The 14,362-nt window shown below is 36.2% G+C and overlaps 3 protein-coding genes across 3 annotated transcripts; 1 reads left to right on the top strand and 2 right to left on the bottom strand.

Moving 5' to 3' along the window:
• Positions 1 to 30: 30 nt before the first annotated feature.
• itprip (inositol 1,4,5-trisphosphate receptor interacting protein) lies at positions 31 to 3,890 on the top strand. Its single transcript, XM_082154832.1, has 2 exons — positions 31 to 180; positions 1,651 to 3,890. The coding sequence occupies exon 2, from the start codon at positions 1,665 to 1,667 to the stop codon at positions 3,282 to 3,284; it is 1,620 nt and encodes a 539-aa protein (XP_082010958.1). The 5' UTR covers positions 31 to 180; positions 1,651 to 1,664; the 3' UTR covers positions 3,285 to 3,890.
• Positions 3,891 to 5,060: 1,170 nt separating this feature from the next.
• On the bottom strand, positions 5,061 to 8,117 carry LOC309487255 (glutathione S-transferase omega-1-like). Its single transcript, XM_082154860.1, has 7 exons — positions 7,980 to 8,117; positions 7,716 to 7,791; positions 7,356 to 7,464; positions 6,312 to 6,534; positions 5,932 to 6,033; positions 5,730 to 5,836; positions 5,061 to 5,361 (listed from the first exon to the last, which is right to left on the bottom strand). Exons 1-7 carry the CDS (start codon positions 8,100 to 8,102, stop codon positions 5,211 to 5,213), a joined length of 891 nt encoding a protein of 296 aa, XP_082010986.1. The 5' UTR covers positions 8,103 to 8,117; the 3' UTR covers positions 5,061 to 5,210.
• A 1,031-nt stretch (positions 8,118 to 9,148) lies between these two features.
• LOC309487259 (glutathione S-transferase omega-1-like) lies at positions 9,149 to 13,829 on the bottom strand. Its single transcript, XM_082154864.1, has 7 exons — positions 13,731 to 13,829; positions 13,434 to 13,497; positions 12,657 to 12,765; positions 12,327 to 12,549; positions 12,144 to 12,245; positions 11,897 to 12,003; positions 9,149 to 11,050 (listed from the first exon to the last, which is right to left on the bottom strand). The coding sequence occupies exons 2-7, from the start codon at positions 13,462 to 13,464 to the stop codon at positions 10,900 to 10,902; spliced, it is 723 nt and encodes a 240-aa protein (XP_082010990.1). The 5' UTR covers positions 13,465 to 13,497; positions 13,731 to 13,829; the 3' UTR covers positions 9,149 to 10,899.
• Between the last annotated feature and the right edge of the window lie 533 nt (positions 13,830 to 14,362).

The following is a 14,362-nucleotide window of genomic DNA, read 5'->3' as shown; positions in this document are numbered from 1 at the left end:
GCTTTTTATAGAGCAGCGTAAACGGCCCCTTTGGTCACTTCCTGGTTGTGAGTGAGAGCAGCTTCATGAGAATCGAGCAGATGAGGAAACCGAAGAATAACGGTACAGCGCTTTCTCTTGTGTCGGTCGTATTAATCTCAGGCAATGAACAACGCTGGACGTTAACTCTTGGATTAGGGTGTAAGTTATTTTCCTGTTCTTGGTTTAAAACAAAGACTGTTTGCGTCTGCTGTTTTATAGATTATTAAAGACACTGTAACTGTGATACAAATGAAAAAAAAAAAAAAAAACACAGCAGACTTGTAAAACATCTTAGTTAATATGTCCAAATAAAAATACCCAATTGTGTCGAATTTGGCGATTAAAAAGAGACTTTGTAAAATGTTTTGCCTTAGCCTATCACCGCCCTCTACAAGTTTCAGTCGTCTTCTCACTGACAAACTTGAATCATTGTTAAAAACTCTTCCTTCCGTTATAGTGTCTCTATTAATAACTATTTCATAATTGCTATATCTGTGATCACAAATGTAGGTGTTGTCTAGACTCGGTCCTTTTAGTGATTGTGGGAATATGCAGCGCCACACCAATTTCCCACGTCTTTTCTACCAATGATGTCATTATGTAAACTATTCAGAAACTTTTTTGTTCCACATTGGCATTCATTTGTTTTTTTCGTAACCCCCCCCCCAAAAAAAACAACTAATAAAATCAAAATATTTTTTTTTCTTTTTTTATTAAACCTCCTTGGTGCTTAACCTTCAAAATACCTTGTGAGGTTGTGAGTGAATTTTGTATTAGTTGATTAATCTTCTATATAATATTCTCTCTTCTATCTACTCTTTGTGACCTGTTATCAAAAAATGCAGAAATACTGTTTAAAAGACTGAAATTTGTGAGTTTGCAATTTTTTGTTTTTAATAAACATATACTTAAAAATATCACCAATATAAGTAAGCTTGATGAATGCTGTAAACATTATTATTATTTTTTGTAAAAATTTAGAAAATTAAATTTCTGTGGAAAGGGTCTAAATAAAATGCCACAATTGATCAATAAAATGAGTGTAGTAAAAGTAGCATTTACTTCTATAAATTGAATATCAGTTCAAAAGATTGACTATATCTATTTTGTCCTGTATCTCTAATGCTTTTAAGTGGAACCGTTGAATGTGCCAGTAGCTCGCAGTTTGTATAAATATGGAATTTTATCTGCCTCATTCCAAGAATCACTCAGACTCCAAGTGCCACACCGTAAGTAAACCAATTACATAACATCCTCCTCAGTATATATTAGGTTGCTTCCTAAGCTTTAGTCAAGGCAACATTTCAAAGTTCTTTGCATAGATGAGAACAGTTTTTTTTACCCAAACATCAAGTTAAGCAGATTCTCACCCCGATATCAATATTTGTAGAAGAAAAATAAATCATAAATCAGTTGTTTCCAGTGGAAACTTCTATCTGGATACAGTTATCTGGCTGGTTTAATTTATGTTGTTTGACAAGGGTTATCTGACTTCCTTCCCCAGTGCAGGACAGTCCTTTCTATTACAGTTCACAATTAGCACTTTGATGATGACATGTTTTTGCAAAAGTTAGAAGATAGTGTTTCCTTTCAAGAAGCTGACAATAATCCAGAAATATGTTTTCCCAGACGCACAGTAAAGGATGCAAGGTGCTATTACACGGGTTTGCGTGGTGGTAGTAGCCGCTATCCTCAACCATCCACTGCTCTTCCCTAATGAGAACACCACCGTCCATGAGCAAGATGAGGATCTTCTGGCCCGGATGAAAGAGCACCAGGAGAAGCTGGTGGCCGAACAGGAGCGCCTGGAGCAGGAGATCTCACAAACAGAAACAGCTCTGATTGGTGATCAGGACAGTTACGGCTGGTACTTTTGGAGCGCCCTCTGCCTTGTCATTTTCTTCACAATTGAGGTTTGCAGGCAGGATATGATCCCTGCTGAAGTTCCAGAACCAGTGGAAGACGAAGACGGAGATGGAGATTCCAGTGCCGGATATCTCAGTGCTAAGTCATTAGCCTTAGACAAAGACGTCCTAAATAACTTCTGCAAGACCCGCTTCCACCCTTTTATCCACGAGACCGGGAGAGTGCGGGAGTTTATCGAAGGCTTTGCAGATGATTTGCTTGAGGCTTTGAGAAGTGTTTGCGATCGAGAAGCTGACCTGGAAGTCGAGGACTTTGTTGGCATAGGAAGTATGTTTGAGTCCTGGAGGGTGTCTAAACCTCCTACGTGTGACCTTATTGTGCCTTTTTCTCCACCCCAGCCATTCAGGTTCCAGTTTCAGCTCTGGTGCGACCCTGCCACTGAAATCCCACTGGACCTGCAAGGATGTGGAAGGATTAAACTCATAAAACCAGGTTGGAATGGCACAGACTGCATCTGTGGCTCAACCAATCTTGGTGATGATATGCTATGTCTGCTTCACAATAGAAATGAGTGTGAAAAGCTTGAGGAACACACTTTGGTGGAACTCCTCTGTGCAAGGAACACCACGTATTTGTCGAAAGATCAGATCATGAGATGGTTTCAGATCTCAGTGACCAAAGCATGGGGCAAGATCTCTCATAAGTATGATTTTGAGCTGGCATTTCGGAACCTGGACTTCCCCGGAGCTCTTAAAATCAGGTTTAGGTCTGGAAAGACTGTCCTTCTCAACGTTACCCCTGCTGTTCAGTTTGAGGAAACAGACGCTTACCTTATCTCTCATTTCCCATCTGACACTAGCAACTCCTCAGACATTCACTGGCAACTCTCACTATCTGTTTATGAAAGAAATCTGCTTAAATACCTAGCGAAAAGACTTCCTATCAACTCGTGTCACATTCATTGTCTTCAGATAGTTTCTTTCTTGCACAAAAAGCAGACGGCTTTGACTGGGAGAAGCGCCTTTTCTAATTACCATATAAAGACGGCGCTCTTGCATCTGCTGTTGAGTAAACGTCTTGCGATGTGGCAGCCTCAGAATCTTGATCACAGATTACGAGATCTGCTCAGCTTCCTTCAGCAAAGCTTGGAGGAAAAGAGACTCTATCACGTTATGGTTGGGAACCCTCGGATTCCAGTTGAAATTCTGGTTCCCAAAAGAATCTGTTCTGCAGAGCCGATAAACCTGTTTAGGCCTCTTGTGTTGCAGAGGAACGTATATGCCAAAATGGAGGTGCATTTTCAGGAGATGGTCAGAAATACATCTGTGCTTGTTCAGGAATATACCCCTCACCTTTCTAACGGTCATGTGAGACATGAATTCAGCTCAACAGACTAGGCGTAGACTTACCCGCTGCTCTGGCTTTGAGTGCAGGGGATTTCTACAGCCTAATTACATGATGGTATGCACTTTGAATGTAAACAATATGTTAAGCACTGACTGTTACTGATGCTATTATGATATTTAGGTGTTTCTTCAACTATGGGCACTTTTTATGTCCCAGAGGACCAAATTTCATTTAAATTTGATTATTATATGTTATATGAAGGTCACATTGCTTTAGCATAAATTTTTGCTATATTATTTCACTCCTAGCCCAAACCAAGACTTTAAATCTTACAATCTGTAATTTTCAACAACACCAAAATGGGGTTATAATAATAATAATAATAATAAACAAATAAATTAAAGTTTATTTAAAAGTTACTGTACCTTTTTATTACCAAGGGGAAAACAGTGTCAGTGAAGAGAATGCTTGAGATGAAATAAGATGTGAAGAAAACTAAAATAAGTAGTAAAATTAATGTAAACAGTTTTTTTTTTTCATGCATTGTTTCCAATCTAGCTGTAATTTTATTTAATTATGAAAACAAGTGGGTATTTAGGATACCTAATGTTAGGAAGCTTGTTTCCGCCAATGAATAAAAACATTTACAAGGTAAAGTATATTGCAACTTTTTTTCCTTCAGAATTGCAAGATATAAACTCAAGTTATAAAGTCAGAATTGCGAGTTAATATCTCACAATTCTGACTTTTTTTCTTGCAATGCCGCATTTACATCCCGCAATTCTGACCTTTTTATTTATCAGAATTGTATGAGCTCACAATTGCGTGTTATAAAGTCCAATTCTGAGAAAAAAAGTCAGCTGACAATTCTGACTTTGTATCTCGCAATTCTGACTTTATGACTTGCAACTGTGAGTTTATATCTTGCGATTCTGAGAAAAAAATCTGAATTGTGGGATATAAACTCGCAATTACCTTTTGTATTTTTTTTAATATTCTGTGCAGAAACAAGCTTCCATAAAAAATGCTTGCAATAAATTATGACAAAATTCCATTTTCACCACAGTTTTCAATTTTCCCTTTACATCCTTTTATTTATAAACCAGAAATTGTCATTTCTGTCACATCTAAAATAATGCAAACACAGTCAGTTCTGGTATATAAATAATAGGATCTTAAAGGAGTTTTTCCTAAAGCACAGGGCCAAAAGTGCACAAAGTTGAAGACACACCCTCTTATTATTCATCATCGATCTGGCAGCTGATTCAGGATCTTTGAACCATGAGTTATTATAAATGATGACATATCATGTTGAGCATGATAATTCTGTAACATTATCATAATACATAGCCATATAATCAGTTTTGATCTTATGTGCCAACACTTAAGGGATTGAAATTCCTAAACAAAGTATGAGCAGCTAGCACCTCTATCACCTCTGAACAACTACTGTAGAAAAGTGACAGACATGTACATGCCCAAGCAGAAGCTGTTTCACAGGTTTTCCTGTACAATGGTTTGCTTAGATTTTAAGATAGAAATCGGATCCTTTTTTATCAGTCAATACAGCAGCAAGGTGCCAGTTTGACTTAAGACTCTTTATAAGGGGATTTTGTTTTTTCACCGTCACCATTTAAAAAAAAATCTTGTTTTCCACCATGTTCTGTTGAAGAAACGAAATGCTCTTGACTAACTTTTAGGCAGTTTCCCCTTCCAGGAAGCAATGTTTTGCAACCTCACAACATGCACTGTATGGCTCAGTGGCATTTCACTTTCGACCAGAGAAAACTGGTAATATAGAGATTAAAAAACATAAGGATACATGATTTTATGTTTCATAGATTTGGTTTATTTATATTCATGTATAAATGACAAACTTGACCCATTTTAAAAAGCACAATTTGCTGTAAATTGATAGAAATAGAGCAAAGGTAAAAATTCCACACACAGATGGACAAATATCTTCCTGTTTTACTCTATAAACCATGATCATAATTAGGGCTTCCATCCATGTAGCTGTCGAAGAACACCTTGTGATCCTCTGTGCTGAACATGGTGGCTTTCACAACTGGATCCTCAAACATGCATTCAACCCACTTACTTAACAGAGGAGTGTTGGCAAAACAACTGAAACGTGACAAGAGATATGCAGAACTATTAGTTTCACAAGCAAGTTATTCTTTGGAGAAATATACAAGAGGCAAGGTTACATTCACATGAAGTTTACTTGTGAAAAAAGGGTTGTTTTATCGTGTGTGCACAAAGTTTACTGAAGCCAAGTGCTTTTCAATCCAGTTGGAACCTCGACCCAAAGCCCTACCTTTACTAATCTGAGTCATTCATCACTGTTTGTATATCTGTTTGACTTAACCTCCATGACTCAGCACATTATTCCTCCTGCTGTCAGGTACAATGGCTTTATTTTTTTGTGTGCGTTTTTATTACACATTCATTATATATTTCATATATGTACTAATAAAAATAAAAAAACTTACTGCTTTAGCCTCATCATCTCTGCCCTCTCAAACCATGGCCAGATCAAGTAGTCAATCATAGTGACTGAATCGCCCCCAAAATATTTGGTCTTCTTTTTTGCCAGGGTCTGAAAAAAAGGATATAGAAAAAAGAAAGCAGTTAGACATTAATAAATCATCACGATAAACTGTATTTTAAGAAAGTGTAGGTATTTCAGCCCACCTCATTTAATAGGGAGAGTTTTTCTGTAAATTCAACTTCAAATGCTGCAACGTCCTCTCCCCTTTTCTTGCCCATAGAGATCTTATAGAAGTATGGAATCACCTGAAATGAGTATGAATTTCCATTAATGTGTGCAGAAATGTACTTAAATAAAAAAAATCTATATGGTAATACACAAGTAATGCTTCTCAGGTTATGGTTTTACCTTCTTGGTTTTTGGGTTTCCTTTACTGATAATACAAACATTTTTAGGTGAAATTTTGTATATTTTAAGTCCTGATTATGATGAGATTTCTGATGGAGGACCATATTTAAATCACCAGTTTCTACAGGCAGATGTTTTATACAGTAAATGTTTCAAATGACAATATATGACCAACCTTTGAATAAAGATCCAGCAACATTTTCTGTTGGGCCTTCTCAAACGGGTCGGATGGACACAGTTTCTTCTCAGGGTAGACCTCATCCAGGTACTCACAGGTGATTGGTGACTCGTATACCACCTGACCACTTGAGGTTTCCAATACTGGTACTGTCCCAAAAGGATTCTTCTCCAGAAACCAATCTGGCTTATCCTTCAAATTGATGTTGACAATCTCATGCCTATGTAAAAGGAATATAAAATCAATTTTGGATAGTGGCTACATATTTAAGAGAGTGATCTCCTTGCAACCAGATCTTCCTTGCAACCAATACAGAGAAAGTTAATAAATAAAAAATAATAATAATAATTTATGCTCCATTTAAAATATCATATGTACATATGTAAAAGTGCAGTAAGCGATTTCTGAAAAACGCTGTTAAAAGTGGACCGAGCACCACAACAAACCTGTAGCCAATCAGCAGTAGGGGGCGTATACACTCATGATGGGGGAGGAGAGAGAGTGAGCAAGAGGGACATTTGAAGAATGACTGTTGAAAGAGAGATGGCTGAGAGACATTACAAAATAGAAAAGGTCTGAGGAATATCACTGGAAAAGAAGGGTTACAATCAGGCAAGAGATTTAGGACCCAAGTAAATATTAGAAAAGATTTCCAGCTCTGGAGACACCTAAGCAGGAAGGCCTGAAAATGGACGTCGAGGCTGCATTGTTTCTGCTCTATATGTAACATTGGTTTTGTGTGCATGCTGCCGATTAACAATGAACTCTTGCTTGTATATACTCGTGTACATTCATTTTTTGTTCTTCCTTGTCGTTCGTTCATCTTCACTTTATTTTTCGCTCTTCTGCTATGATAAAGAGACATCCACTCTTGCATTGTGTATTAAGTGTGTTTTGGGGGCAGAGCAATGAAGGGAGGGGTGTGTTTGGCTTGATTTCAAATATCAACAGTGTTCAACAACGGTTCTTAGAAATGGCTTACTGCACCTTTTAGCCCTCCATCTGAACAATATTGCACAGTAGGTCAACATTAGTACTCACTTAACTCCCTTAGCAATGAGCACCAGTCTTGTTCTCTGAGCAAAAGGGCAGAATCTCATGCTGTAGAGCCGAATAACACCATTCGGCACTGGTCCAGGAGCAGGACTTCCTGTTACACCAATGGAACATATTTACATAAGAAACATGGATTTTCATCAGTAAAATAATGTGGAACACAAGTGTGGAGCCCAGGTTCTTATTTTTAATGGAAAATTAGGCTATATTGTATTCATTTATATATTTTATATAATTATATATAATTATGTTTTAATAGCTTATCACTTTCATCTGAAAGACATGCAACAGGATGGTCTGATGGCGAGTTTTCTGCAAAAGTCTAATTTCTTTGCTTTCTCTTACCTTTTCCATGGCATTTTGGACTTGGAGTCATTATGGTGATCAGAAAGGTAGAAATAAACAATCGATGATGAGGTGACTAAAAAAAAAGAAGAAAAAACATTAGCGTATATTGCGTGTAGATTCTTTGTTGATAAGAATCGAAAAGTTGTACTACGTGTTACACAACGCGCTGGAGGGAAGAAAATGAGAATACTTTCGAGGCTATCATAGATGCTTAACATGTTTTACTAAAATCTAGCAAATACTATTTCAAGGTTGGCTTACCTGTCGATCCGTATGACCTGTCAGTAACTGAAGTAAGCGTTTGCTGTCTTCTTGAAACAAAGTTGATTTTATATGGAAGAATAGGTGTGGCTGAAGACCAATGACTCCTCCTCTTACACCCATGTTACTTTCGAAATAAAGCTCTTCTGCAAATCTTTTCACTTTGCTACGTTTAATAAAATATTCTTAAAAGCATATTTTCTCTGTTTGAAGAAGACCCCATATTAATTTTACAGCTAACGTAGCCAATAAAACGACTAAAAATAATACACTACTCAGAAGTCTGCACTTCGCTTCAGAGGTGCTTATTTACAGTACATTTCTCTAATTTTGCTGTGTCATTTTATCTACAGTCACCAATTAACGTAAGTTACTGGAGTGACCACTGAAATCTATGGTATAAGTTACTGTAGTAGCAATTACGGCTGTTGCTTTGCAATGTTCTGTCTACTATAGCTAGGGACGATCTTCTAGCGGAAGAATTATTCAACTAAAAGAATCTACTTATTAAAATAACGATTTAAATCAGTTTGTGTTCTTAATACTTTTTTAGGGCGACCAGACGTCCCTGTTTGCAGCTGATAGTGCTGGTTTTTGGTGTCCTGTCCCCGGAAACGTCCCCGTTTTACACAGACCACAAACAACACACTTATGGCGCTTTTCCTAGCAACACCAGAAATGAAGTCCGACCAAAATAGCACAAACATAAAAAACCATTTGAGAACTTAATAAAAGATGCAATTAGGCCTACAATATATTAACAGTTTGTAAAAAATTAAATTATTAGATCCAATTAGAAAATGTTAATATTTGTTAAATAGTTGTATCATAGTTTTTGTCAATTATTTTGAAGTGACTTTCACTAATCACTTTCTATAATTTACATATTTAAATTTTATTTTACTACACTATTAATAGTTAAATGTATATAGGCTATATAAGGTAAAATAAAAAAATATATAATACAAAAAACAATTCCAAAAAAATGGTGATTTGGGACCATGCCTTTGCATTTAAAAATTTATTATTCCTGTTTTTTTATTTATTTTTTTATTCACAGATAATAACAAGCAATCATTAAATATTTAGACCACTGAACTAGGAAATGTCCCTGCATTCCATGTCAGAAATTGGGTCACCTTCATTTATTAATTAATTAAAAAAATTAAACCGTGCCTAATAACGGCCACAGCCATATTCATAATATAGTTTCTCAAACCTTATTGCTGACTTAAAAGTTTTTTTATTTTTTTTATCTTATCTTATCCATATCACAAGTCAAGTATGACAGCTTATTAAATATATTCCTGTCAGGCCACAATCTTTTGTTGCCACATAATAATCACAGTTTATGTTGTTTATGTTAGTGTGGGTGTCTTGCAAAGTCATGCAAAGCTTTCTTTTGCAGGACTACAGCTGCAGAATGAGTCACCTTATTCATTTGTCAGAATATAGACCTTTCTGAAACAAAACTTTTTTTTTTGTAAATGTACCCTAACAGGGTCACTTAGTCATAGGTTATGACACTGACATCTCAAAGCTTCTGTTGTGCACAGTCATGCTTATCAATGCAACAAGTATCTACTGTTACCACTGTTATTGTTCTGATCAGGGTGGAGCAATTCAGCTCACCTGACCTGAGCCCTATTATAGTGCATTGCCTACTGCAGAAAAAACTCCAACAATTAGCTTTATACTTTTAGTATGTATAAAATTGCAGGGGTGCATTTGTGGAATGGTCTAAACAAATTGATTAAACAAAGTGTAAACAATTTTTGTGTTGCAATAAAAAAAAAAAAAAAAACTCTTCAAATTTTCTTTATTTGATTGTGACTTGGTTTTGGTAAGTACTCAGGGTAGGATTTAATAAGCCTAGGGCTTCAACCTATCCCTTTTGAACGGGTTGAGTATTATGTTGAAATATTGTTTTGTTTATTTTGTTATACATTTTCTTTTTTTTGTCGTTTGTAGATTTAATTTATGCGTTTCTTTATTTTTAATAGTTCGAAATAAAGATTTTCAATTCAATTCAAATGGAACCAATGATCTGTGTTAGGATGTTAACAGGAGAGCACTAAAAGTATTATGGCATTACTATACCTTTTTTGTACATGGCATTATCACTGTTTTGTCTTTAAAGTAACTTAAAGCTCTATGTACATACTCATGATAAATTATTTTGCTCTGGTGTGGTCAGCTGAGGAAGACTGATTTAGGTGGTTATCTGTCCTGCATGTCTGTTAAACCTCAGTGGCATTCTTCCTGCTTCTGGTAAGATTATGGATGTGTGATATGACTCATTGGAGTCAGTGGTGGACACACCTAATGATTAGGGCTATTAAGGCAAACACTGCAGGTTAAATTTGAGAAAGGGGTGACCCATGAAGATACTGAGAGCCCTGTTACCATTGTAACCCTTGAGCAGGGGGACAATAACTGCAGCTAACATGCTGTTAGTCATTGTGGATGATGCTTAGTAATTACTCTGAAAAATATCATTATAGGCCATCAAAGAATGGACATGAGCTCAAATCAGATTAGTTAAAAATTAGATAATGTTTACAGTGTATAGAATATTTCATCTATTGATTAAACTCCAGAAACATGTTTTTTTAATAATAATTTATTTTGTTTCATTGCACTGGTAACAAATTTATATTGAGGCATGTAATTCATTCAGCTGGTCATCTAAAAAATCAGATTTTAAGATCAAAGTCTTAGATTAAGTCTTAGATTTTTTGATATCGACACAGCAAATCAAAATGACATAAAGAATGATATCCCGTGGAATTTAATTCACTGCAGAGTAATCAGGATCATAGTATAAATGATAGACAGATATTAACAGACTTTTGTAACCAATAGCTGTTAAAACAAATAGGCAATCAAGGTGGGTTTTACCAGAGAACAATGATTTATTCTATAAACCATAATCATAATTGGGCTTTCCCTCCATGTAGGACTTGTAGAACACCTTGTAGGTTTCTGTGCTGAACATTGTGGCTTTTACAGTGGGATCCGCCAACATATGTTCAGTCCACTTCTTCAGCTGAGGAGTGCTGTCCAAACAGCTGGAAAGTATGAGAAAAGGGTGTTAACGTGCAAAGCAATCATTTAGATAGGTCTCATTTAATGATTTTTCTCATCCACTAACATGACTGAGTTTCTAATCTTCATCTTAAAGGGTTAGTTCACCCAGAAATCACCAAAAAGGTGGGAAAGACATCATTAAAATAGTTCATGTGACTACAGTGTTTCAACCTTAATTTTATGAAGCGACGAGAATACTTTTTGTGCGCCAAAAAAACAAAATATTCAGGAGCTGGCGTTCTGACATATGACCTACAAGCAGAGGAAGACGCACGCGAGGTCACGTATGCGTCGTGGTGCTCTCGTGAACGCGCGTCGGAGACTGATAAAGAAGGGAAGAAATTACTGAATAAAGTTGATATTTAGTTTTTTAGGCGCTCAAAGTATTCTCGTCGCTTCATAAAATTTAGGTTGAACCACTGAAGTCACATGGACTATTTTAACAATGTCTTTCCTACCTTTTTGGGCCTTCAAAGTGTTACTTAAATAGGTGTCAATGGAGCCCCGCCTGAGTCATCGGATTTCATCAAAAATATCTTAATTTGTGTTAAGAAGATGAACGAAGGTAATACGGGTTTGAAACGACATGAGGGCGAGTAATTAATGACAGATTTTTCATTTTTGGGTGAACTATCCCTTTAAATAATTCTCAACTTGACAAACTGTAATATTCATTTCTTTGTGTGATAAAAATATGTTTGTTTTTTTAATCGAGGAAATAATCTTTAACCTAATGGTGACATGTCTGAATTTATACCATAACATATGATCTCTCTTTCTCTATTGCTTTTGCACTTAATACATTTAAGAAGAAGATAAAAACATACTGCTTCAGATCCATCATCTCCATCCTCTCAAACCATGGCCACATCAGGTAGTCAATCATTGTTATTGAATTTCCTCCAAAAAACGTGGTCTTCTTGTTGACAAGGATCTGACAAAAGCCATTAAATACATAGAGAAAGCACACGTTTATACAGGAAGTGACAACTCAACTGAAAAGTATCCCATGACATCTGCTTATCATCAAAAATCATTATCCCACTCAATTATATTACCGGTATTCCAACCAACCTCATTTAATTGGCAGAGTTTCTCCTTAAGTTCTGCTTCAAGTGCAGACACATCTTCTCCTTTTGCCCTGCTTACAGGGATCTTATAGAAGTAGGGAGTCACCTAAAAAGACCATCCATTCATATAGATGAAAACGTGCAATTAATTAAATGTAATATCCCTGTGAAATGCATTAGTAAATACCTTTGAGAAATGCTCCAGCAGCATTTTCTGTTGGGCCCTCTCAAACGGGTCAGATGGACACAGTTTCTTCTCAGGGTAGACCTCATCCAGGTACTCACAGGTGATTGGTGACTCGTATATCACCTGACCGCTCTGGGTCTCCAGCGTTGGCACTAAACCAAGAGGATTCTTCTCCAGAAACCAATCAGGCTTATCCTTCAAATTGATGTTGATGATGTCGTGTCTACGGTGAAATACAGATTCAGTTATTCAAAGGGGCTTTTCTTTTCACTCAAAGCAGAAACAATGTTTATACATTAGGTAAACACTAATGCAAGTTTGTGTACTCACTTAATTCCCTTGGCATTGAGCACCAATCTTGTTCTTTGGGCAAAAGGACAGAATCTCATGCTATAGAGCCGAATATGGTCCTTCGGCACAGGGCCAGGAGCAGCACTTCCTGTGGCACAAATTAAACAAAAAACATGTTAGACTTGATCTATTGTTGCGATGACATTGATGTATAGTATTGTGAGTCACTTGTAAGTCTACATGTCTCTAATGATCCAAAATGTCTTTTCAATAATGTTTTGCAAAAAACATTTTCATGCCCCCAGCGTATATCTTACTGGATATACTTTATACTGGATGAAACACACACACACACACTTAAAAACATGAAAATTAACTTAAGTTAACAGTCCTTTCATAGACACACGTCCTTAAAGGACAACACTAAAATATTTTTTAAAAGTTACAGAGGTCAAAGGGTAACGTTTTATTTCATCCTCGAGCGAATGAAGCTCTTGTAAAGAATCCGTCATAAATATCATTGCTAATATGCAGTGGTGATTTCATGAAAGTGCAATGTCATGCTGTCTCAGCATTTAAAGCACCTTAAGCCATAACCGTTTTATCAAAGCAAATTCTTGTGTACGACATGTCTGAAACTCCCCGTTTCCTAACACAACAAAGACACACCTGGACATGTTATGTAGATGTTATATAAATGGTGGATTGTAATCACAACACAATTCTGCTTAGTCACGGAGTCTACTTGTGGGGAAAAAAAGAGGAAAAAACCTTCTCCAGATTGCATTTGAGTCTCTCATGATTATGATGTCTTACCTTTTCCAAGACATTTCTGAGATGCTGCCATTATATTAATCAGCGTTACCCGGGAAGAATAGACCTGCAAAGGTTAAAATAAACTGAGAACCATAATTTAATTTAGGTGTATTTCATTAACTAGACGCCACTTGCTGACCAAGCAAGCAATTATTTTAGTAGGAAGTTGGATAACCCACTTTCTTGCAGAAAGATCATTGCTTAACTTTATAATGAAATCATCATCATGGATATTTTCACTACTACGAACCTAAAGGACGGAGAAACATAATTACTGAAAGGAGCAGTGATACTTACCCGTCTAATTGTATGACTTGTCACAATCTCGGAGATAAATGGGACATTGATATTTATTGGAAAGAGGGCATGGGTCAAATATCAAATGACTAAACCGCAAACGCCGTTGTTTCAAAATAAAAGTCCTCAATAAAAAATACAGCTAGCACACTCAACATATTTGAGATGTCGAGCATTGTTAAGTAAATCCCTTTATCTCTTCTTCTCGACTAAAGATCATTTAGGAGTGCAAAGCATGAAAGGTTTTCTTTTTTTTAAATGTTCCCCCTGAAAAGTAACATTTAAATGTGGGAATCTCTCTTTTATAAAGGTACAAAAAGCAATTAAAATCGTTAATTGTGATATATGTGTTTACTTGCATGTCTTTTAAACACCTATTTGAGATTTTTACATGTATTTGCATACTGACTTGAGGTTGGTTTAATCATTACACTGTTGCATCAACATTTTGACACTTCTCTCTTGCTGCCATGCAACACTGACATTCACTCCAGAACATGAAAAATTATGTTATCCATTCTGTATTGTGTGAGATGGGACTCCTAACACCAAAAGTATTCACTTTTTTAAAAATGCCTTGAGGAAAGATGTGGATCTTGATATAGACAAATTGCAACATTTTATATATCATC

Source organism: Leuciscus leuciscus (assembly GCF_965113295.1).
Source record: "Leuciscus leuciscus genome assembly, chromosome: 22".
Lineage (NCBI taxonomy): Eukaryota > Metazoa > Chordata > Actinopteri > Cypriniformes > Leuciscidae > Leuciscus > Leuciscus leuciscus.
The sequence above is the reverse complement of the archived record's forward strand: the minus strand, read 5'-3'. Positions and strand labels throughout refer to the sequence as shown.